This window comes from Mrakia frigida (assembly GCF_051309035.1).
Source record: "Mrakia frigida strain ATCC 22029 unplaced genomic scaffold BDY24scaffold_8, whole genome shotgun sequence".
NCBI lineage: Eukaryota > Fungi > Basidiomycota > Tremellomycetes > Cystofilobasidiales > Mrakiaceae > Mrakia > Mrakia frigida.
In genome coordinates this window covers 128,806-151,548 of record NW_027481273.1, presented here as the reverse complement: position 1 = coordinate 151,548, position 22,743 = coordinate 128,806, and the positions used below count along the sequence as shown (strand labels likewise).

The 22,743-nt window shown below is 55.2% G+C and overlaps 6 protein-coding genes across 6 annotated transcripts; 3 read left to right on the top strand and 3 right to left on the bottom strand.

Moving 5' to 3' along the window:
* Positions 1-147: 147 nt before the first annotated feature.
* Positions 148-3,859, bottom strand: LSB6 (1-phosphatidylinositol 4-kinase LSB6). Its single transcript, XM_076639512.1, has 11 exons — positions 3,596-3,859; positions 3,092-3,408; positions 2,954-3,012; positions 2,770-2,880; positions 2,654-2,681; positions 1,994-2,564; positions 1,910-1,923; positions 1,683-1,833; positions 1,318-1,604; positions 865-1,234; positions 148-766 (listed from the first exon to the last, which is right to left on the bottom strand). The coding sequence occupies exons 2-11, from the start codon at positions 3,374-3,376 to the stop codon at positions 225-227; spliced, it is 2,418 nt and encodes an 805-aa protein (XP_076498439.1). The 5' UTR covers positions 3,377-3,408; positions 3,596-3,859; the 3' UTR covers positions 148-224.
* Positions 3,860-4,235: 376 nt separating this feature from the next.
* Positions 4,236-5,702, bottom strand: BDY24DRAFT_382417 (uncharacterized protein). Its single transcript, XM_076639511.1, has 3 exons — positions 5,234-5,702; positions 4,912-5,148; positions 4,236-4,806 (listed from the first exon to the last, which is right to left on the bottom strand). The coding sequence occupies exons 1-3, from the start codon at positions 5,363-5,365 to the stop codon at positions 4,294-4,296; spliced, it is 882 nt and encodes a 293-aa protein (XP_076498438.1). The 5' UTR covers positions 5,366-5,702; the 3' UTR covers positions 4,236-4,293.
* A 1,877-nt stretch (positions 5,703-7,579) lies between these two features.
* BDY24DRAFT_334789 (ankyrin repeat domain-containing protein) lies at positions 7,580-8,118 on the top strand (the record flags this gene model as incomplete). Its single annotated transcript, XM_076637169.1, has 2 exons — positions 7,580-7,764; positions 7,887-8,118. Coding segments are annotated over 2 exons (417 nt in total), but the record flags the coding sequence as incomplete, so codon positions are not given.
* Positions 8,119-12,994: 4,876 nt separating this feature from the next.
* On the top strand, positions 12,995-15,578 carry SLU7 (mRNA splicing protein SLU7). Its single transcript, XM_076639510.1, has 7 exons — positions 12,995-13,102; positions 13,250-13,322; positions 13,459-14,168; positions 14,295-14,565; positions 14,661-14,738; positions 14,827-15,303; positions 15,433-15,578. The coding sequence occupies exons 1-7, from the start codon at positions 13,043-13,045 to the stop codon at positions 15,510-15,512; spliced, it is 1,749 nt and encodes a 582-aa protein (XP_076498436.1). The 5' UTR covers positions 12,995-13,042; the 3' UTR covers positions 15,513-15,578.
* A 1,123-nt stretch (positions 15,579-16,701) lies between these two features.
* On the top strand, positions 16,702-19,914 carry BDY24DRAFT_382403 (uncharacterized protein). The gene is made up of 9 exons (XM_076639509.1): positions 16,702-17,162; positions 17,291-17,398; positions 17,469-17,538; positions 17,642-18,404; positions 18,484-18,668; positions 18,744-18,872; positions 18,951-18,981; positions 19,053-19,168; positions 19,246-19,914. The coding sequence occupies exons 1-9, from the start codon at positions 16,738-16,740 to the stop codon at positions 19,468-19,470; spliced, it is 2,052 nt and encodes a 683-aa protein (XP_076498435.1). The 5' UTR covers positions 16,702-16,737; the 3' UTR covers positions 19,471-19,914.
* Positions 19,915-20,202: 288 nt separating this feature from the next.
* Positions 20,203-22,653, bottom strand: PAC2 (Pac2p). The gene is made up of 10 exons (XM_076644464.1): positions 22,435-22,653; positions 22,073-22,368; positions 21,843-21,942; positions 21,661-21,760; positions 21,412-21,599; positions 21,139-21,329; positions 20,987-21,060; positions 20,757-20,862; positions 20,609-20,680; positions 20,203-20,483 (listed from the first exon to the last, which is right to left on the bottom strand). Exons 1-10 carry the CDS (start codon positions 22,617-22,619, stop codon positions 20,251-20,253), a joined length of 1,545 nt encoding a protein of 514 aa, XP_076498434.1. The 5' UTR covers positions 22,620-22,653; the 3' UTR covers positions 20,203-20,250.
* Positions 22,654-22,743: the final 90 nt, after the last annotated feature.

The following is a 22,743-nucleotide window of genomic DNA, read 5'->3' as shown; positions in this document are numbered from 1 at the left end:
CTTTCCGGGTTAGAGCGAAGAGCGTAGGTCAAGCCTGGTGTGATTCTGCCGAAGGAGGGAATCAAGAGGGAGGGAGGCTGGTCAGTTTGCTTCTCAGCGAAGGCGACGCGTCGACCTCAAGCTCCTTTCCCTCGCACGAACAGGCGCCAAATGCGTGAATGGTCTCTAGTCTAAGGAAGTATACAAAATCAAAACTGTAAAACGAAGCAAAACAACACCCGACCTCACCAGCCCGAAAAGAAGGCCTTCCCCGGGATCTTCTTAAGTCTCTCGACCAACACCACCCTCTTCTTCCCTTCTCCTCCCTCCCGATCAACCTGCCCTCCTCCTCCTCCATCTCCATCCTCGTTCGATAGCCACTCCCCAGGCTTCCTCGTCATCTCACTACTCCACCTCCCATGCGAAGCCATCTCCCCACCGTCTCCGATCCTCCCTCCTCCTCCTCCTCTCAACGACCCAACCGATCTCGTCATATCCGCTTCCTCCAGAGAACCGTGCCTATCCTCCATCGCAGACTCGACGATCCCGTTCAGCAGCGACGCTGAGGCTCCTCCCGTTGACGAGTAGCTTCGATGCGATCTTCGAGGCGGACGTTGACCGACGAGAGATTTGGCCGACGAATTTCGACGCGTCGCAGAGTTCCCTCGAAGACGGAAGCTGACCTCGTCCTCGTCTTCCTCGTCGAAGTCTACCGAGGTTCGAAGGCTTAGAAGACGTTTCTCGGCTTCCCGTTCGGCCTTGTCGACCCTTTCGAGAGCGTCGAGGACTGAAAAAGGAAACGAGCAGGAGTGCCAGGAGGATAGAGGTCAGCGTTCGTGCTCATCAAAGGAGTAGGAGAGAACAGAGAACAAAGCAGGGACCCACCCTCAACTCCAGTTGCGCCAGAGAACTTCCATCCCTCCTGCAGTCGACCTGAGAACGGCACTGGCCTGAAGGATTCGTCGAGGGAGGAGCGAGGAGAGCGAGGAGATCCGATGGAGCGACTTCGAGTTGGGATGGGACGAGTAGGAGTTTGAGGTACGTTGGTTGGTTGAGGGGGAGAGGTTTGGGAGGAGAAAGGATTGTTGACGGGTTCACTTGGAGGAGAGGTTGGAAGAGTGAAGGAGGGAGAGGCGAGAGCTCGACCGAGTGTGAGAGCGATGAGTTCCGAGGTCCGCTGATTATCGTCGACTTCCGTAGGTTCGTCCAACACCTCGTATCGATCTCGACGACAGAGTTCGAGAGGTCCTTCGTCCTGCAACCACGATCAACGAAGGGGAGTCAGTAACGAGGAAGAGAACGACGAGAGGCGAAGGACGGGAGTGGGACGAGACCTACTTCGTTCCTCAGAGATTCGAGAAGGGTAAAACCTTGACCCTTCATCACTGCAACCTGCCTGCTCCACATTTTCTCCGAGAAGTCCTCGTCGATCTCGAAAATGGCTCGAAGTTCGGCAAGCGTCTCCGACCACCAAACCGGGGAAGAGAGAAGAGGGACGAGACGATCTCGGGTGGTCTGAGAGAAAGGTTGACCAATGAGGGAGACGGGGAGGAAGAGCCATCCAAAGAGATAGCTTCTCCAAGAGTTGGGATGATGATGAGGGAAGGAGAGCGAGTTGTCGATGGCTGCAGGAGAGAGGGGTTCAAGACGCGTCAGGTTCGAGTTTCGTTCGTCGAGAGGAAACGATGGAGATGGAGACTTACCTGCGATCCGGATTCTAGGTCGTTGCTCTGGGTCGAGGCCTCTTGAGCGTTGGGTCGTATCGGTTCGGGAGGGGTTGGAAATCATGGAAGGAGCGGAGGAGATGATGGAGCTGGGTTGAGGCGAAGACGAGGCAGGTTCGTACTTGATCATCTGCGAGAGAGAGGGAAGCGATTGAGAGGTTTAGTGAGGGTTCAGACTCTCGACTATGAGGCAGGAAGGGACGAACGAAGTTATCGAGACCTGAAAGAAGAACGGACGCGTCAGATCGAGCCAGGAGAGTGCTTCGATTCGAAGGAGAGGAACGGCTCACCTCTATCAGTATTCCGCATGATGAAATCCAAGCACACAAGTTTCTGAAGCTCCTCCCAAAAGTCCGTCTTCAGCTGCTGCGTCCACCTGAACTCTCGTCTTTCCGAACTCCCCTCCCTTTGCAGCTCGTCGTCCTCGTCGTCCTCATCCCATTCGGCGGCTCCGGCTCTTCCGCACACGAGTTGGACGCCAGTCAGGCAGCGATTGAGATGTCGAGTTCGTCCAGGTTCCTCCTCGTACGAGAGACCTGGCCAGGGGTGTTCTTTGAGCCATTCCGTCGCGTCCTTGTAGCCGTGTTTGAACGTCTGGAACGATCCGATCTTATCCCTCAGAGGCTTCTTCTTCTTCGAGTAGGCGTTCCTGTCGATCCAGTCGTAGAAGAAGGAAGGCGAAGAGAGCGAGACGAGCTCAGTCCGAGGGACCATAGAGAGAGAGAGGCGACGATCGAGTTCCGACGCAGCGGCTTCAGACACGTAGCTGAGGTTGGGAATGAGGCACGCTCTACCCCATCCGATCCAGGAGAAGCAGGTTCGATGAACCCACTTTGTCCATTTCGGGTTGAGTCGGCCGTACTGTGGAAGGAGAAGGAAGGGAAGAGGGAAGTGATCAGACGCGTCGTGAGGAGGTTGTCGTCGAAGAGAGAGACAGACAAGACACGAACGGGTTCTTCGTCCTTTGGTTTGAAGACTCTGTAACATTCGAAGAGAAAGCGAAGGGACAGATTGTCAGAATGTGGCTTACCGAGGACAGAGAGATCTACAAGGATTAAGGGCTCACCCAACGACATGACCGTCCTCGTCTCTCGCAAAGTAGCTCCCAGAAGATCCCTTGGCTATGAGCTTGGGATGTACTCCCTTCTGCATAGCTGACTTGACCGACTCGACGATCCTAGAGTTCCAGAAAAGGCTCGGGTCAGCCGAAACTACTTTGGGAGAAAAAGAAAAAGAACGAGACGACGCACTCGAGGAACTCTTCGTGAGTCGGCGATCCTTCGCTCGGAGAGAGCTTCGACGTAGATGCCTGGATAGATACGCAAGTATCATCGGTTAGGTATATCTCTTCTCTACTCCTAGTCCCTAAAAAGAAAGACTCGACTTACCACAGGCCCGCTCCCAAAGACACTCTCCATTAGCTCAGGCTTCCCCTCGACCTTGACCTTTCTCTTCTTCTTCCTTCCTCCTTTACCCTTCCCTTTAGATTTCACGACGTCTATCCATCTCGAGAAGCCTTCCTCTATGCTTTTGAGATCGATCTTTCCCTTTGAGGGAGTGAAGGTGGTGTTCGAGATTGAAGTTGGGGAAGAGTGGAAGGGGGCGCTGAGGGGTCGATGTCGAGGGGGAGGAGTCGAAGGAGGAGATCCCGAGGGGAGGGGTTCGTAGGACATGGAGAGGCGAAGAGGGTTGTGATGGAAGGGAGCTGTAACAGATGCGAGGAGGGTTCGGTCAGTTGAGAAGCTCGTGGGGAAGAGGAGACGAGAAGGAAGGAGAAGAAGGGAAGGAACCGAGCTCAACATGCCCTCCCTCCTTCCTTTCATTCCTCTCCTGCAAACCTGGGAGGCCTCCCTTCCTTGAAAGACAGAGCTACGAACATGAGATTTACTCACGATGTCAGACTTGATCTTCTCGTTTGATCCAAGAAGATTTCCAAGCGAGGGAGAGGGTTGAGGCAACGAGGGGAAGGAGGCTGAGGGAGCCGAGTGAAGAGCTCGATGGAGTTGCTCAAGCTGCGGTTTCTTATAGATTCTTGGGACGACTCCTGAGGAAGAGTATGGAAGGATGTTCGAGGAGTGTCCTGCTGCTTCCGCGGTTTCGTTGCTGGTCGTTGAAGAAACAAAAGAAGGGGAGAAGGAGCGAGCTTCAAGACCCTCGAATCGTCTCCAGCTCATGACGAGCTGGGGCAGTAGGAGCAACGCGTACTCCGGCCAAAAAAAACCTTCATCGTCTTCATTCCGCTGAAGTTGAGCACGTCTTTACCAGTCCTGCCTTTAAGAAAAAGGGAAGCGGATCGTTGCTAAGAGCCGAAACGTCGACGCTTCCTCCCTCTCGGAGTCTCGCCTCTCCTCCTCCTCGTTTCGTCCCTGTCAGAACTTCCTAGAGGATGCGAAACTCTCATCGAGATCTCGGCACTTCTACGTTTTGCGGTTACCAGAGAGAAAACAGGAGCAATCTCAAGACCAGGCCGACGACGAACCCTCGAAACCGCGACGCGTCGTATTGCGTCTCGAAGACTCATCTCTCTTCAGAGGGAACATCATGGATCATTATCGTAAGCCAAAACAGCACCGAACCTTACCCACGATACCTAAAGCCTCAACGCGACACTCCCAATCTCACTCTTCACCACAACCTCTCCCTTCACCTTCTTCCTCTCCTCCTCCGCTTTCCCAACCCACTCCACCTCACCCGTCGCCTTCCCACCCCACCACCTCCCCTTTACCTCCCTAACCGTCACCACTTTTCCTTCCACAGGAACTACCTCCAAGTTGACCTTCCCAACATGCGACTCGACGAGGAAGTCGCCTTCGAATCCGGTTACGGGGAGAGTGAGGTTCGCGTTGCCGACTTTGGTGAGAGCGGAAGCGTAGAGGGTCGATTGGGAAGGGATGGAAAGGATATTGGCGTCGACTTGACCGATCTTGGAGAGGAGGGTGAGGTTGTAGGTTGAAGGAAAGGAGGAAGGGGAGGTTGGGAGGAGGGAAACGTTGGCTGAGATGGGACCGACGAGAGACGAGAGGGTGAGGTTGGAGGAGATGGAAAAGTTGCCGAGGATAGATCCGACAGAGTTGGTGACGTTGGTGATGGAGGCGAGGAGGTTCTGGAAGGAGAAAAGGAAGAGAGGCGATCGGAGTCAAGTTCGACGCGTGTCCATCGACCTCTTTCCCTTCAGCCCTTCTCGAGGATATCGACGATCCACACTCACCTCAGCAATCACGTCCCCAACTCCCACCCAAACCTTCAAATCTCCAAACTTCGCCTTCTTCCCCAGATCCTCAAACTTGACAGGGAACACCCCTCCCAGAACCTCGAAACTCTTCTGCTCTCCGTCCAACTTGAGAGGAACGAAGACAACGATTTTGAAGTGAAGGCTAGGCTCCTTCTTCCCCTCCGCTCGCTGATGAGGATGTCGAGCCTCGCTTTGAGGGTGTGGAGGTTCAGTCTGCCCCAACGAAAACGATCGACGCGTCGTTCGAGTCAGGTCAGCTCAAAGAACGATCCTCTCGAACGACAGCGAAACTACTCACCAAAATCCCAACACCCAAGCTCTCACTCTCCTCATCCTCAATCAACCCACCCTGAACCCTCTGCAACTCCTCCCTTCCCCACTCTTCATCTTCCTCCCTCCAAATCGCACGGACGCTCACAACCAGATCCATCTCGTTCTTCTCGGCTGGGACGAACGTGATATCCCCGATGGACTGCTTCCCAATGATCTTGAGGAAGTGGTGGGTCGCAGAGGAGGAAGAGGAGATGGTGAGAGGCTCAGCGAGGGAGGAGACGAGGGACTGATTCTTGCAGCCGGAGGTGAAGGAGGAAGCGGAGTGGTTGTAGGGTTCGATAGGACCCCAAGTGAGAGGGACGAGGAGACGGCCTGGGATAGACTCGGGAAGGGTGAACTGATGAGAGTGAACGACGAGGTCAGGATGGGAGAGCGAGGGAGAGAGAAAACGTCGACAGTAAGCGGACGAACCTCGTTCCCCTCCTTCTCCGAATCCTTCTTGCAATCCCACTTCTCTCCACCGCTCAAGAACATCCACATCACCAAAACGACGAGGAGAAGACTTCGGAAGAATCGTCGCTTCCAAGTCCTCTGCTTCGCTTCGGGTTGAAGGAGGGAGGGAGGGTTGGGGGGAGGGACGAAGCTGGTCGAAGCGTTGCTGTTGATGTGAAGAGGGGTCTTTTCGTCGAAATAGCGAGGTTGAGACATGATGTCGAAGTGAATCTTAGATGGTGATGGTTTGGAAGGAAGAAGGGGAAAGGAGCGAAGAAGGAAGAAGAACAAGCGTGGGACGTGGAAGCGAGGGCGATGATGCGACGCGAAGCGCTCGAAGCGAGATTGCGGCAGGAAAGAAATGAAGGCCGAAGCCCGGAAGAAATTTGAGTATATCTTGAGGCGAGCGAGAAAGATCGGATGTGACTTGAAAGCTTGGGAGGAAGAGGCGTCGAGGAGAGGAAAGAAGCGACGCGTCGAAGAGAGCCGGATGAAGGAGACGTCGAGTTGTAAGAAGGACGGCGATGGCGAAACTGAGAAGGTGATAGAAGATCGTGTATGAGCTCTGTCCTGAAGGTCGTTCAAGGTTGGGTTGGAGCGAGAGCTGCTAGAGGACGAGCGAGAGGAGGGAGGGAAGGTGGGCTGAAAACGAGCGCAGGGGAGATGAGGCAGAGGACGAGCCAGATTTGCGACGAGCGTCAAGAAATCGCAGAGGTAGGAAGAAGATGTACATTTAATGGATGTGGTTCTGCTCGTTGGTCCCTCTTCGCCGTAGAACAGATGGGGGAAAGACGAAGAGGGAGGAGGAGGAGGAATCAACGAGCTCGTCGATGCCTTGAGATTGAGCTCGTCTTCGTTCCCTTCCGGCTCTAAAGGATGCGCTGGGAGAGTGAAGAGACGATGGGATCTGCTTGAAAGATGTCGAACGAAGCGGTCGAGGGAAGGTCTGCGAGAAGAAAAGAGGGAGTCCAAGAGAAGGTGAGCTCGGCGATTGCGAACTTCCTTCGTTCACTCAAATTTGGCAAATCTTCAGCAAGACGGAGAAGTGAAGAATGGTTAAGGAGGAGAGAGGTTCGAGAACGGATATGGCAGTCGTTGAGAGGAAAATTGATTGACTGATCGCCTTTGGGAAAAGGACAGGCTCGATCTCTCTCTTGGCCCCCGAGTGTCCTTCAACTTCCACCCTCCCTCCCCCCTTCTCTTTTGAAGCAGAGTCTAGGACGACTTCAGGGACAGTCACTCAGCACTCAGCGTCTACTCGAGCTTCAAGAACATCAGTTTTCCTCCCTCTCTTTCTCATCCATCGGACGCGTCATCTCTTCTCGACTCTGAAGCTCAACTTCCTCGATCCTTCCATCGTCGCTTCTTCTCCCTCCTCTCCCCTCTACCTTCAACGGATGATCTCCAGCTCCCTTGCCAACCATTTCGACACTTAGCAACATCCTCTGATCCATCCCGAAAACCCCTTCTCGCGCTCTATCCTCGTTCGGTCTCACCCTCGTGCTCCCCTTCTCCCCGCGTCGAAGCCAAACCTCCTCCTCCTCCTCCTCCTCCTCCCTCTTCTCTATATCTTTGGCTCTGAGCGATGACTCCCTCGACGAGACCAGCGACCAAGATTGAGCTCAAATGTGAGTTGAAACTGGGGAGAGAAGGAAAGAGCGAAAGCTGACCGAGCTGACTGGCCCCTTCCTTCCTTTCCTCTCACAGATGGAGTCACAACAGACTGTGAGTATCATCACCTACATCTACGCTTCTCTACCATCTCGAGCCATGTTATGCTTGATCTGCTTCAGCCGTCTGAGCTCGAGACCTCCTTCCGTAACTCTCACCGTTCGCTGATCCTCTCTCCTCCTCCCTCTTCTCTCGCTTCATAGTCCCCGATCTCGGTCTTCATGCAGCAGCAGTAACCAACAACGTCGGACTCGCTCACTATGCTCTCACCCACGGTCAGCCAGAGAACTCGGTCCTCCATGGAATCCTCCCTCTTCACGCTGCTTCCTCAGGAGGAAGCGAGGCCATCGTGAGAATGCTGATCGAGAGGGGTGCGGACGTCAACGCTCCGAGGTGAGCTCTTTCTCGGCTTTCTTCTATTGGTGCAGGATCTCTAGAGGGATTGTCGAGCTGACTCTGTTTCCGAACATTCACGTTGCAGACTTCCGAGGCGATACTCCAACGACGGAAAGAAGACACCGTCCGTCGGCGTTTCTGGTTGGTTCAACCTCCTCGTCCTCCCTTCGTCCTCTAGCTTTTGACCTTCAAGCTCACTCAAACCCTTCTCTGTCTTCCCCTTACCCAGGATCTGGTCCTCTGCACTTCGCTGCGTCCAATGGTCACCTCCAGATCGTCAAACTCCTCCTCTCCAAAGGAGCTCGCCAGGACATGAAGGACAAAAATGGGCTCATGCCTGAGGACCTCGCTCTCGCCGCTGGACACGAGGATATCGTCCAGACTCTTCGAGCTTGGGGAACGCTCAGAGCCTCGCTACAGGAGAGGGACGAGGAAGACGTCGGAGGCTCGAGCAGCGGGCGGACGAGGGAACAGGAGGAAGAGGACGAAGACTTCGGTTTCGCCCCTCTTCGTTCCAAGTCGATGGGGAACGCAGGGAAGAAGGGTGGTCTGGGAGTGAAGAGGAGTTTGGACAACTTTGTGAGAGGCAGGAGATCGTCGTCGTCGGCTTCCACACCCGTTCCAGGAGGAGACGTCGCCTCCATTCGATACCTTCGACACGCGTCGTCGAAGACCTCCCTCTCCCCATCCATCACCTCCTCCATCGGTCCTCAGGACTCAGCACTCGACCCCAACTCTCCCATCGAATCCTCCTCATCCTCGATACATTCAAGAAGGCTAGCAACCGACGCTCCTCTCACTCCTCTTCCCTCCCACATGTCGGAACCTAAATCACGTCGACCTTCCCTCCCCTCCATCCTCGAGAAAGCAGCCCACTCGCTAGCTCATCCCCATCGATCCCTCTCACACAACAACAGCGGCAACAACTCCTCCCAACCATCAGGCCACTCTCTCGGAAGGACAGGAACGTTCAACTCTGTCGACGAGTCGGACTCGGGATCCATCTCGAGCTCCAGGAAGTTCACGAGCAACCGAACTCTCCTCAAGATGTTCCACCGAACCCATCTCTCATCTCGCAACGAAGATCCATCTCCATCGCCTCCGTCAGCATCACCGTCTCCTCCCTCTCGCCTAGCCAGCCTACCCATCTTCGACGACGACGAGGACGTTGACCGAACCATCGAGGCGATACGAAGACAGTCGTTCGACGGAGCATCAACACGAGGAGGATCCCTGGACCTTCCCGAACGAGCTCGAGACGGAGTTTTCGGTCGAGACGACGTCAACAACCCTCCGGAAGGACGGCCAGGCCATCGTCCACCTCCTCCCTCCGCCCCAGCAGCTCACACCACCTTCCACTCGGTCAGGAACCGCTCTTCGTCGTCCTCGTCGGTTGCCTCCTCCCACTACGTTCTCGCTCCCCAATCTCGCTCTCACTCGAACACCAACTCTCCCGACCTCTCGGAGCAGGGAGGATCCAGCAACGAGAAATCGTTCTACCGACCCAGGAAAGGATCCGAGGTCGTCTCGCCGTCGCCGCTGGCAGCAGAGTGGAGCATGCAGGAGGGAGTCGTTACTCGAAGGCGAGCCAGCGACAGGAGCAGTCGGAACGGAGCGATGGAAGAGGAGAACGGCAGTCTTCGACCTCGAAGCGAAGACGATCCGGAGGGTTCGTCGCCAATCGATTACAGCGACGACGAGTCAGGAAGCGATCCTTATCGATCTTCAGCATCCACCAGTACTCGTCCAGAACAACCTTCCTACCCGCCATCATCTCCTGGATCCTCCTATCGAAACGCCTCCTCTTTACGACAACCACCTCTCTCCTCCTCCCCGTCCAAGCTCTCCTTCGCCAACAGCTACGGTACCTCCAGCACAGATCGACCTCCTCCCAGTGCTCCAAGCTCAAACACGTCTTCTCTTCGGAAAGTCGCATCAGCCAACCTTCGTCGAGGAGATGGAGGTCGTCCCGACTCAGGCGATCCTTACGCTCCTTCAGGATCGATCTACGGAACGGAAGCTCCCTCGTCGTCTCACCCTCAGCGGAGTGGATCTCTAGACGATGATCGATTGGACGAAGCTCGAGAGCATCTCTGGGCTGAGAGAGGATACGACGGAGGAGGACCTTCGACGAGGAAGCCAGGTCTGCTCGCCAACGCGACGGCTCGAGCGGGAAGGAGTCGAGGAGCGAGCTTCACCTCAACCGTCTCCTCCGTCTTCTCGACTTCGCCCAGTCAGACCTCACCAGCCCTCACTCCTCCTCGACCAAGTCTCGACGACGAAGACTACAGCACGGACGGTTGGGCTTCGACGTCGGCGGTTCAACCAGCCATCACCGTTTCCGTCACGTCTCCTCGAACTGGACGATCCCGGAACGTCAGTGTCTCGTCGGTCTCCTCCAATACCTCAGGTCGAGGAGGCCACGTCTCAGCTTCGACGAACGGAACCTCCTACTCGGCACCTTCCCTTCTCTCTTCAGGAGCCTACTCCACCTCTTCCTCCGGCACTCCCGCCTTCCCTCCCGTCCCCGAGCATCCCAATTCCAACCCAACGCTCAACACCACTTCCAACGGCCAACCCCAAACCCCTACCACTCCTTACACGCCTTACTCCCCTTCCCATTCCAACTCCCCAGCCTCAGCCTCCTCCTCCTTCCCTCCCTCCCCACGACGCGTCTCCTCCCGAGCCGAAGCTCGAGATCTCGTCAAGGCAGCTGAGAAGTCCATCCTCGATCGACCAGCTTCGAGTGACTCGACGCTTTCCCTCTCTGCTCAGCTTGCTGCCTACGGAGAGAAGCTCGCGATCGAGAGGGAGTTTGCGAGAGGAGAGGAGCAGGCGAGAGTTCAGGAGGCGGTAAGGGTAAAGGAGGCGGAGAAGCAGAGAAGGAAAGCGGATCGTTCGTTGAGCTTGGATACGGGAGTTGAGGAGGATAGGAGGAGAAGTAGGAGTCGAGGAGAGGAGAGTCAGAGGAGTGGAGGGAGTGGGGAAGGAAAGAGTGGTTCGTCGAGGGCGAAGGGGAAGCAGGTGCTGTTGGGAGTTCAGGCTCCGAGTATCTTGAACAGGTCGGCAGCTGCTGGGAGTTCCAGTGGTGGGTCGTCGAAGGGTGGGTTCGCAAAGCATGTGCAGGATCGGTCGACGAACAGTCGAGGTGAGTCTTTTCGTTTTGACGCGTCGTTTCGAGCACGGAGGTTGAGGCTGATACTTCCTCTTGTTCTTCCCTCTAGCTCGGACCCTTCCTCCCAACCCTCTCATCACCGTCGAAGCACCACCCTCCCAACGCTCCTCCATCCCCAACGTCGCTCAGATCTACTCCAACCGAGCCGAAGCCCTTCGCAAGAAAGGAATCGCTGTCGCCTCCGCCATCTCCTCCTCACCTCTCGCTTCGACCCACTCCTCCCCTCTTTCCTCTCCGACCTTCTCCTCTTCTTCCCGACGACCCTCACATCCACCCAACGAAGGCGATCGTCAACTCTGGATCATCTCAGGTCACGGAACCGGTGCTGGTCTCGTTCGAACTCCTCCCACTCCTGAAGCAGTTCCCGATTCACGTTGGACGAACACGAGGAAAGGCTCCTTGGACACCGTTACCAGCGGAGGAAGTCATCATACCCATACGCATCATCACAGTGGATCTCCTCTCGTTCCACCGCCTCCTCCATCAGCAGCTCCTTCGTCCATCACTCCTTCCCAATCCGTCTCGAATCGAGGAGGAAGCTCCATCTCCTCTTCCTCCGCCGTCCCACCGACTCGTCTCATTCCGCCCATCAACACCACCTCACCTCTCCCACCTCCTTCCTCTACCCTCTCCCCGCCCTCTACGTCTCTCCTTCACCCGCCTCCTTCCTCGTCCTCCCCATCGTCCCACGGAGGAAGTCCCCGTCGCGTCCCTTCGCCGAAACCCTCAAACATCTCAACCTCGACTTCCGGCGTCTCCACTAACGGCGGAGGTGCATCGTCAGGGCTGGCTGCGGCACCGAAGTTTGAGATTGTGAAGAGGTCGGCGGAGGGAGGGGAGGTGAAAGCTGGGAAGGAGGAGTTGATCGGGCTGGGGTTGGGGATGAAGGAGGAAGTTGCGGTTGGTTTGGGAGGCGGGAAGAACAGTGCGCAGAGGAAGACGGCGGGCGGGATGGGGGGGTGGGGGGCGAAGATCTTTGGGAGGAGGGGATGAGGAGCGTTTCGCTTTCTTTGTTGTGAGTTTCTGGTTCAAAGAGGAGGAGAGGAGAGGAAGAGGGAAGGGAAACAGGACGCTGACTTTCGTTCGTTCTTCCTCCTCCTTACCTGTCCCAGTTCTCTCGGAACCTCTTCGTTCTCCGATCGGTGTTGCTGTTGATATGTATACTCTTGTGTGTAGCTGTGTTGCGTCTCTCTCTTTTTCCTCTCGTCCGTCGCGGTCGCGTTCAGTTTTTCGTTCCCGTTCCCATCTCTCTCTCTCTCTCTCTCTTCTTCACGTCTTGCAACGATCCCCCTTTTCTTCTTTATATTTCTCTCGCATACCCATCATTCTCTCTTTAGCTAGTCTATTCGTTCACGTATCGTTATCTTTTCACGACCATCTCTTTTCTTCGACGTCGTTTTTCGACGCGTCTTCGGTCTCTCTGACCTTCTGGGAGGCGAGGTTTAGCTTCTGGAAGGCAAGGAAACCTCGAAAAAGAACACCGAGCCCTTTAATACCAGCAGTGACTCCCTCTCGTGGAGGTTTTTCCGTCGGTTGTCCCCATTTGACTGTCGCGTCGTCTCAACGCGTTCTCGTCCTCGGACCCGGATCCCGCTCTCTCCTCGTTCAGACCAAAGCGAACGGACTCATTGCTATCGAAGAGGCGAGATACAAGAGCGATTACTTGATCATCTTTTGGTTCGAGGGAGACAAGAGCATCGACGAGTGGATCGTGAGTCGAGTCCTCGCTTCTCTCCCCTTTCTCTTTCTTTCCTGATCTTTTCCTTCGGGACTCCGAAATCGAAGGACTCGGCGTATGGGAAGGAGATCTTCTGCTCATTGTTCGAAAAGGGAAGATCGTAGGAGAGAGGAGAGGAAGAGGTTCGGGCGAGAGGACGCGTCGAGGTCGGTTTCGTTTCGTTTTCCGTACAAGAATTGAATTCAATGATAGCCAGTCTTGCACGCTTTTGAATTTTTCGTTCTGTCTGATGATTTTCGAAGATTTGAGGGCGAAGAAGAAATAAAAACGGACAATGCCTTCGAGGGGACTTCGGAGCTGACGAGCTGAGGTCGATTGAACTCCAACCCACCACCCTCTCTCCCTCCCTTCCTCCCAGAGCCATGTCTTCAGCACCAGGAAAGCTCTCGCGAGAAGAATGGAGACGTAACAAGGATTTGGAGGTGAGTTGGATACCTCGAAGAAGGACAGGATGGAGGAGAGAAGGAAAGAGAGAGAGGAGGGAAGGAAGGACCAGCTCGACCTCCTTCCCTGCCTCGTCTCTTTCTTTCGTTCTTGTTCGACGCTGACTTCGTCCTTTACCTTCCCAGGCTGCTCGTAAAGCTGGAACAGCTCCTGCCGAGGTCGATGAGCAAGGACGAGCGATCAATCCTCATATTCCTGGTAAGTTGAGCTCTCCCTCCTTCCTCCTTCCTCTCCTTCCCCTGCCTCCCGACCACCTCTCCTCCTTCGCTTCCTTCGTCCTTCCTCGCCAGTCTGCTCACCAGATCTTCATCTTCCCACCCTTATCTTCTTCTAGAGTACATCACCAAGGCCCCTTGGTACCTCGACACCGGACGAGCGTCTCTCAACCATCAACGTCTCCCGGAACAGGACGCTTCCTCCTCTCGACTTCAATCCTACCAGGATCGAGGCAAGACCGCTGGACCCGCTGCTTCCAAGTACCGAAAGGGAGCTTGCGAGAACTGTGGAGCTATGACCCACAAGGCTAAGGATTGCGTTGAACGACCTAGGAAGAAGGGAGCCAAATTCACCAACAAGGACATCGTCGCCGACGAGCTCATCCCGGAACTCTCCACCAACTGGGACGCCAAACGAGACCGATGGAACGGATACGACACCACCGAGCACACCAAGGTCTACGAGGAGTACGCTGCTCTCGAGGAAGCCAGGAAGAAGATTCGAGAGGACGAGATCGACAACCAAACCACCACCGATCTCGCGGCCGTCAAGAAGGTCGCGAAGGCTGGGAAGGAGAAGAAGGAAGGCAACAACGACGACGACTTCGGTAGTTCGGACGAGGAGGATAAGGACGAGGACAAGTACGCCGATGCTGCCGACGCTGCTGGTCAGAAGGTGGATACCAAGTCGAGGATCACAGTCAGGAACCTCAGGATTCGAGAGGACACGGCGAAGTACCTCATGAACCTCGACGAAGACTCGGCTCACTACGATCCCAAGACGAGGTCGATGAGGGAGGCTCCTAAGCAGGGTGGGAAACCAGAGGATGTAAGTATCGACATCATGCTATTTTTCTTCTAAGGTGCTCCAAGCTCTCAGCTGCTCCCTCGTTCGAAACTGTCGAAGCTCACCTGCCTTCCCTTCCTTCCTTCTTCGCTTCCCTCTTCCTCACAGATGGAGTTCGCCGGAGACAACTTCCTTCGATACTCAGGAGACGCTACCAACATCCAGAAGCTTCAACTCTTCGCTTGGAACTCGGCAGCTCGAGGAAACGACGTCCATCTCAACGCCAACCCGACTCAGGGAGCGATCCTCCATCAGCAGTTCCAGGAGAAGAAGGAGAAGCTCAAGGATACGACCAAGGTTGGGATCCTGCAGAGGTACGGAGGAGAGGAGTATCTGGAGAAGGTGCCGAGGGAGTTGTTGACTGGACAGACGGAGGATTGTGAGTCTTCGTTGGAGGGAGAAGCAAGGGAGGAGGTTGAGCTCGAGGCTGGCTCGAACGAGACGCTGATCATCCCTTCTCTTTCTTTCGCTTAGACGTCGAGTACTCCCGAACTGGAGAGGTCATCAAGGGTCGGGAACGAGCCAAGGCTCGCTCGAAGTACGAGGAAGACAGTACGTTTCTCTTTCCACCTTCCCTCAAACGCGTCTCGTCGATGACCTACCTCCCTTTTCCTTTCTCCTTCCTTCTCTTCTCCCTCAGTCCACCCCCAAAACCACACCTCCGTTTGGGGATCCTACTACATCCTCTCCTCCGGCACATGGGGATACTCCTGCTGCCACGCCACCCTCCACGGATCCTACTGCACCGGAGAAACAGGTCGACAAGTCTCGAAGGATTCCTCCGTCAAATCCCTCCTCGCCAACTCCAACACCTTCTCCGCTCCTACTCCTCCATCCTCACAACCCGAAGCGTCCTCGTCGAAAGCAACAGGAGAGATGCTCCCACCCTCGGAGGTTCGGAGCTTCAGCAAGAAGAGGCACGGGGAGGGAGAGATTGTGCTGGACAAGGATCGGTTGGAGAGGGCGTTGGCAGAGGAGAGGAAGAGGAAGGTCGAGGAGGAGGAGGATCAGGTTGGTGGGTGGAGTCAGAAGAAGGCTGGTGGAGGGAAGAGAGGCAAGTATAACAATACGGCGGATTCGAAGGGTGGGACTGGGGAGGTGACGGAGGAGGAACTGGGTGAGTCGCGTCGTTCAGAGCCTCTCGCTTTCTCGTTCTTCTTCAAGTTCGAGGTTGGAAGGGTGGTAGTAAAGCTGAAAGTAGAACTGACACCCGTCCTCTTCGTTCCCACCCTTTTGTTCCCTCCAGAGGCCTACCGACTGACGAGAGCTCACGACGGAGACGATCCGATGTCGAAGCTCACTTCGGACGAGCTGCTTCCTCTTTAGCCTTTGACTTTAGTGATCTATCTTGTAGGAATCGTGTTGATGTCTATGTTTGCCCATTCACTCCCAGTTCAGACTTGGGAATCTATATGGAGAGCGGAAGCAAAAGAAAACGCTGCGGCAGAAGGAGGGAAGGCGAGCTCGAACGACTGGTCGTCTCCCTCTTTCTCCCACCCACCACCCAGCCAACCCCAAGACGGGATCCCTCACCCCTCCATCCACCTTCCCACCACCATCTACTAAGCACTCTGCCTTCCGAGAATGGGCAACGGTATCTCTATATCGGCAACAACGACGGCGGAAGGGATTGTTCCGGTTGGGTTGAATCCACAGCAGCAGCAGGAGCTTCGAGAAGCTATCGAGGAAGCGCCGGATGATCAGTTGAGCGAGGTTTTACAGTTCTTGGAGGATGAAGGGTTGACGATGGTGAGCTCAAAGACGATCTCTGTAGATGCATAGATTGAGGTAGAGAAGGATCGAGAGACGGAGCTGACTCCGACAACTCCTCCTTCCCACCATCTCCTCCGGTTCCTTCTTCTCCCTCTTTCTTTCCTTCCAGGAATCCCCCAACGCTCACGATCGAAGCGTCGCTTCCGTCCGAGCCCTCGAACTTCTTCGTCCAGGAATCGTCATCGTTCCTCTCCCTCCTCTCTTTCAAGCAGGAGCAGCAGCACAAGGAGGAGGAGGAGCTCAACCCTTGCCCTTCCCCTTCTTCGGTCTCAACAACCCTCAACCTCCTCCTCCCAACCCTTCTAACAACGACAACAACGACGAGGACCCTTACGCCGGAATGCCTCCTCTCGCTGGAGCAGAGAACAATCAGCAGCAACAGCAGCCAGATCCCTACGAAGGCATGCCTCCTTTGATGGAATCGTCGAACAACGGAGAAGAAGAATCCCCTTTCTCGACGAGTCCCGAGCAAGCGACGCCTACGCTTTTCTCCCAGTTCAACCAACCTGCAGGAGGAGGAAACGGAAACGAGTCGGACGAGGAATCGAACGCATCCATGCCCGATTTACTCTGGCCAGCCAACTCCAACTCCAACTCGACGTCGACCAACCCACCACCACCTCCTCCTCAACCCTCCTCCGATCCCGACGACGACGAGTTCGCAGACATGCCTTCCCTCGTTCCTACTCAACCCACTCCTACTACTACCACTTCAGCTTCCAACGCTCCTCCTCCTCCTCCAGCAGCCGACGGCTACAAATCCGACGATTCAGACTCAATGCCTCCCCTCGCCACTATCCAACCTCCCAGAGCGAACAACAACCCTCCTCCCACCAAGAACAACAACGAAGACGGAGACGACTCCGACTCGGACTCCATGCCCGAACTCGTCGACGCAACCACCACGTTCAAATCGTCCAAACCCATCGTCAAACCACCTTCCGCTCTCGACAAGTTCTCCTTCTCCTCCGCCTTCCCTTCCCTCGCTAAACACGAGTCTTCAGCCTTCCCTCTTCCCGCTCTACCATCCCCGGAGCACTCTCCTCTTCGAAGATCCCTCGCGTCGCTGCCCGTGGACGTCTTACATTCGATAGGGTGGTTTTTGCTCCAGGGGCAGGGGAAGGACGTCTATGGGTTTGAGAAGCCGAGCCCGGTTAGTATGGAGGTGGTCAGGTTGAGTGGGTGTTGTAGGACTTTCTATGGGTGAGTCGCGAGTTAGTTTCTTGAGGTTTTGGGCTCGAGTTTGTGGGAAGGATGAGGGGAAGACGCGTCGGGAGAGGCCTTGAAACTGATTTTGGCTTCGTCGCGTCGTGTTTCTTTTCGTCGGATAGGGTGCTGAGGAAGGAGATGTATAGGTACTTGGAGATTCGTGGGGATGATAGGAACAAGGCTATGTTGCAGTGGATCAAGGGAGAGAAGGAGATTGCGAGTTGGGTTCGGTGAGTTCTCTCGTTCTCGCTTCCGTCTTCTGTTCATCTCGTGTCTGACCGAATCGTTCGTATTTTACAGATACGTCGAGGTCACTACTCTCTGCCCGCGACACCAAGAAATGATTCCTCCGATCGCCGAGGCCGTTCCTGTGAGTCTCGCTTCGCTTCGACGCGTCGAGTCTCGTTCGTTTTCGTTCGAGTAGACTGAATCGTCTCTTCTTCGTCCCTCTTTCTATCTTCTCTGTACGCCAGACCTTCATCAACCTAACTCACTTCGCCTGGCTCGCTCACTCCTCCATCCCTCCCACCATCGCCTCCGCTCTCGTCAAATCTCCCAACCTCGTCTCGATGCACCTCTGGAGACACGCCATCGGCCCCGCCTTCCTACTTCACGGTCTCAACCTCGTCGAGCTCAAGGTCTCCCAGACCCGACGAGGCGACGATCAGTGCGACGAGATGGTCGACGCTGGGACGGGACTGCTTCAGGGAGGAACCTTCGAGGAGAACCAACTCGTTTACGACATGAGAGGGAAGAGGGATCTCTCAGCTTTCCGAGGATTAATCGAAGCCTACCAGGGAACCCTCGAGAGGATCTGCTTCGAATCAGAGTTCCGATCTCTCTCCTGGATGGAAACCGTCATCGGAGCACCCGCTCCCGATCCTCCTACTCCTCCTCCCACTCCTTCCGCTTTCGTTCCTCCTCCGCCGACCGTCCTACCCCTCCTTGCTCTTCCTCGGCTCCAACTCATCAAGTTCCCCTCGGCCGATCTCACCTCTCCTACCTTCCATCACCTCCTCGAGACGTCCCCGGAGATCAGGTCGCTCTACATCACGCATCTCCCTCAAGAGGCATCGAACGAGGTCTCTCCAACCGCACCGGATGGGACGCTGCAGAACTTGACGACGCTGCACTACCGAGGAGGTAGAAGGAACGACCAGAGCGGGCACTTCCCCGTGAGAGAAGGACTCGAGAGTTTCTTGAACGCTGGAGACGCGACGAGGGTTGAGGATCTCGGTGAGTACCTCTTTGTTGGGTATCGCGTCGATCTCGAAGCTGATTTCTTCCCCTTTTCTGCTTGCTCTCGTCTTTTCAGAAATCCAATACATCGCTCCACTCGATCTTCAATCCATCCTCCTCTCGGCAAACTTCTCAGCGCTCACAACGATGTCGGTTGCACTCAGCTCGGCAGTCTCCCGTCCTCTCCTTCAGCTTATTGTTCGAGAGTGCCCGAACCTTCAGGATTTCGGTCTCGAGGCACCGAAGTGGCCGTTCGGACTGGTAAGCCCTTGATCTGACCTTGTGGTTGTGGAAGAAGGATCTAATCGTGTCGCTCCCTCCGATTTGAACGAACAGGTGACGCTCTCAGCCCTCCTTCGACCTCTCAAGAAGCTCACTCACTTCGCAATGGATCACTCGATCGCTCTGACGACAGAGAGGTGCCCGATTCCTCAAGCTGAAGACCTTATTCTCCATGGAACCTACGTTCGTTCTCTTTCCTTCGTTCGTCGTCCCTCGACGCGTCTCCAAAGCTGAGCTTTCGTCTTTCTATCCCTCTCACAGCCCTCGGAAGTCTCGGACAAGCTCGAGAGATGTACGTCAATCTTCTCGCTTTCTTCCCTTGAACCGCCGCTCAACCCTTCTTCCTCCTTCTGCCTCGATCAGACGTGAAGACCCACACGAGACGATGGGCCAACAACTTCCTCATCCTCGCCGAGGAGAACCACAAGCTCGAGACGATCACCTGGCAGGCTTCTGACGAGGTCGTTTGGGTCTTTACTGTGAGTTTAGAACGCCCAGAGCCCACGTCGAAGAGGAGGTGCTGATCATCTTCTCGTCTTGTCTTGAAACTCGAAAGGTCGGCACTCCTCCTCCTCTCACGGCCGAGGAGGTCGAACGAGCTTATCTGTGCTCTGACGTTCTTCCCATGCATCCGCTGGTGAAGAGACGGTACGTCAAGCTTGTGTCTGAAGCGAGAGTTGAGCTCGGTTCTGTGAGTCGTTCTTTGAGGATTCTTTCGCTGCTGCTCGTCGCTGATCTCGACTCATTCTGTCGTTTCGTTCAGTTCAATTCGAACTCGTGAGTCCTCTTTCCCGCAGATCTTCTCGGTGCGGTATCTGAACCTCCGATCATCCTTTCTTTTGTGCAGGCTCGAAGGACTCCTCGGAGGTCTCGCAGGACTGGACGGAGGAGCAGCAGGTCTTGCTGGTCTCGTGCGTCCCTCGCTTTCTCTCCCTTAGATACCTCCCTCAACACCCAACTCACCCTGTTTTTCTTTCTCTCACAGATGGGCCTTCTCGGTCTCCAAGGGGGTGGTCTCGCCGGAGGAGGACCAGGAGGAGGAGCCTTCCAAATCCCAGCCGACCTTTTCGTGGCAGCAGGGGGAGGGATCCCCGTCGGAGGAATCAACATCCCTGGACTCGGAGCTTTGGGAGGCTTGTTCCCTCTGGGTGGGTTTGGGTTTGGAGTGGGTGGGCCTGCTGGAGGTGCTGGTGGGGGAGCGGGAGCGGGAGCGGGAGCGGCAGCGGGAGGAGCTGGAGGGGCAGGGGCAGGGGGGGCAGGAGGAGGGGTCTGAGGGAGACGCGTCGTTTGTTTTTGTGCTTTGTCTTTTGTTTTATGTCTTACGCTTCATCACCACTACTCGTATGTTTCTCTCTCTGAATTTGATTATTGATGTCGAGCTAATGCTCTTTATGCTCCTTTCTTTCCAATCTCTGGCCTATGAAAGGAGCCGGGAGGAACGACGACGCGTCGAGGTTTCAACTTAAACCGCCTCCGTCAACGACCCTGAGAGAGTCTCTCTAGACTCCTTTAACAGATTCTACAACATGCACATCTATCCAAAATCTCTAGTACAGTCCACTCAATCACTCCTCACCCAAATCTCCCCACCCTCCTCAACTCCCAAATCGCTCAACTCCCTCCGATCCCCTTCCCATTCCGTCGCCCCTTCAGCCTCCTTACCGAAAAGCCGCATCGAAGCAGCCTTGATCCCGATGGTCTTTTGAAGCTTCAACTTGAGCGTTCGCAGAGGCATGGTTGGTAGAAGGCGAAGAGGGAGAGGGGAGGCGGGAGGTGGAGGGTGGATGGTCACGTCTGGAGTGGGAGAGAAGGAGAAGGAGGGCAGAAGTGGGTTCAGTTGCGAGGGACGGAGGGATGAGAGTGAGCGTGGTGGAAGGTTGGGAGGGTTTTGGAGTGGAGAGTGAGAGAGAAGAACGAACTGAGGAGCTTGTCGGAAAGGACAGGCGCATTGCTCGAAGGTTGAGATTTGGAGTTCGTTGGTGCGCCGTGCTCTAAGAACAGAAGCCGAGATACAAACGTTTCAGTGTTGGATCTGCGAGTAATCGAGCTGAAGTTTGAAGGCCTCACTCTCGACCAAAACGTCCCATCGTTTCCGTCCGATCTTGTCCACGGGAAAGTCAGGGTTGAGAGAGAGGAAGTAGATCTCGGAGTCCTTCCGTTCCGAGGAAGTGACCTAAAATCAACCAAAGGGTACAGGCAGGTGAGGTTACGTCTTCCAAAGGCAGTACTCGAGCTCGAAGACGAGAAGTTTGCAGTGCGAGGCGCCGAAAGAAAGAAAGAAAAGAAGAAGCACGAACCTCGCTTCCCTCAACGACCTTGAGTTCCCCGAACCTCGCAATCAGTCCAAGCCTAACCAGAGCTCTCGGTGTAGCTTTGGACAAGAGGGAAAACAGAGTCGACTCAGCGTTCCCATCGTCGAGCAAAGAAGGCGAAGACGCGTCGAGCTCACCATCAACGAATCCGTTTCCTCTCACCGTCAACCCGATCAACCCTGTAGCCTTCTCAGCCAGAACATCCATACTCTCCCAGTTCGGTATCCGATTGTTGGCGAGGTGAAGAGTTTCGAGGGTAGGAGGAAAGCAGGCGATGGAAGGAGGAAGAGCTGGGAGGGAGTTGTAGGACAGGGAGAGGGTTCTGAGGCTGCAGGTGGAAAGGAGGAAGAGAGGGAGCGATGAGGACAAGATTGGAAGATGTAGAGCTGAAAGATACGGTAAGAACGTACGAAGAAAGCGTTGCCAGAGGCAGGAGTTGATCCCACGATCCGAACGAGTTGAAATCGAGACGAAGGTCGACGAGTTTTGGGAAAGGTGAGGAGGCAGTCGAGACCGGGTCGATGTACAGGCTTGTGAGGTGGTTGGAGGAGAGCTCTAAACTCGAGAGATTGGGTATCGAGGGCTCGAGAAGGAGCATCTACGTCGAAAGGGAGAAGTAAGTACGGGCGACGAAGAGAGGTAAGATCGGTCGAGCTCACCTCCTTCCAGCCGATCAAGGTGTCGTTTAGGGAGAGATGGGAGAGGTTCTTGAGAAATGGTAGGAGTGTCGGGATCTTTAAAGGGGAGAATCGGTTGGAGCTGAGGTTCAAGTGGTGATCAGCTCGAGGCGATGGACGCGAAGGGAGGCCAGGAGGGAGGAGAAGAAACGCGTTCGACTCACGTGAGAATCAGAGAGTCCAGTTTCTCGAGATGCTGGACGATGAGAGCGACTACCTCCCACGACGGAATAAGACTGGATGAAAGATTGAGGCCTCGAGTCTCTGGTGAAGGAAGAGACGAGACGATCAGAACGAGGTCGAGCTCAACGCGAGCTTGCTCCTTCCTTCACTCCTTCCCTCGTCCATTCCTCCTCATTCGGAGCTCTTCGATTCAAAATAAGGTAGGACTCACTCCACTCCCCCATCTGCTTCATCTCTTCTCCCTCTCCTTCTCCCATGCCTCCTACTCCTTCGTCGTCGACTCCAATCTCCCTGAGCTCCCTGAGCTTTGCGAGTCTCTTGCGGACCTTTGCGAGGTTGGGAGCTTCGACTTCGATTCCAGATCGTCCGAGAATAACGCTTTCGTGCTCGAGAGGAGTGTTCTCTGCTGTAGTAGCGACGTATCGATCTTTGAGAGTGGCGAGGAAGGGTTTGCGGAGGACGATCTTTGGTGAGCTCGGTCGAATGAAGGAACCAGAGTTGGCGAGTCTGCAGCAGCAGCATTAGAGACGAAGGGTCAGCTTCTCTACATATAGACATCTTGAGAGAACTCACCTGCAGTCAAAGTATCTGACTCCCTCCTTCTCTCCGTTGTGCTTCCCTCTGGAAGGATCATCCCATTCGACTCCCATCCATTCTCCTGAAGTTCCAAGGACTGAGCCTCTGTAGCGAATCGTACAACGATCTGTCCCGACTAGGATCCGAGAGTTGATCGAGAGAGAATGAAGGGGCGCGACCATCAAAGGGATCGAGAAAAAAGAGAAAGGGGAGAAGATGGAAGCTGAAAGGAAGGAAGCGAACGAGCTCAGGAACGAAGCTCAACGAACAGGCAGCGGAACTCCTTCCCTCTTGACCACCACAACC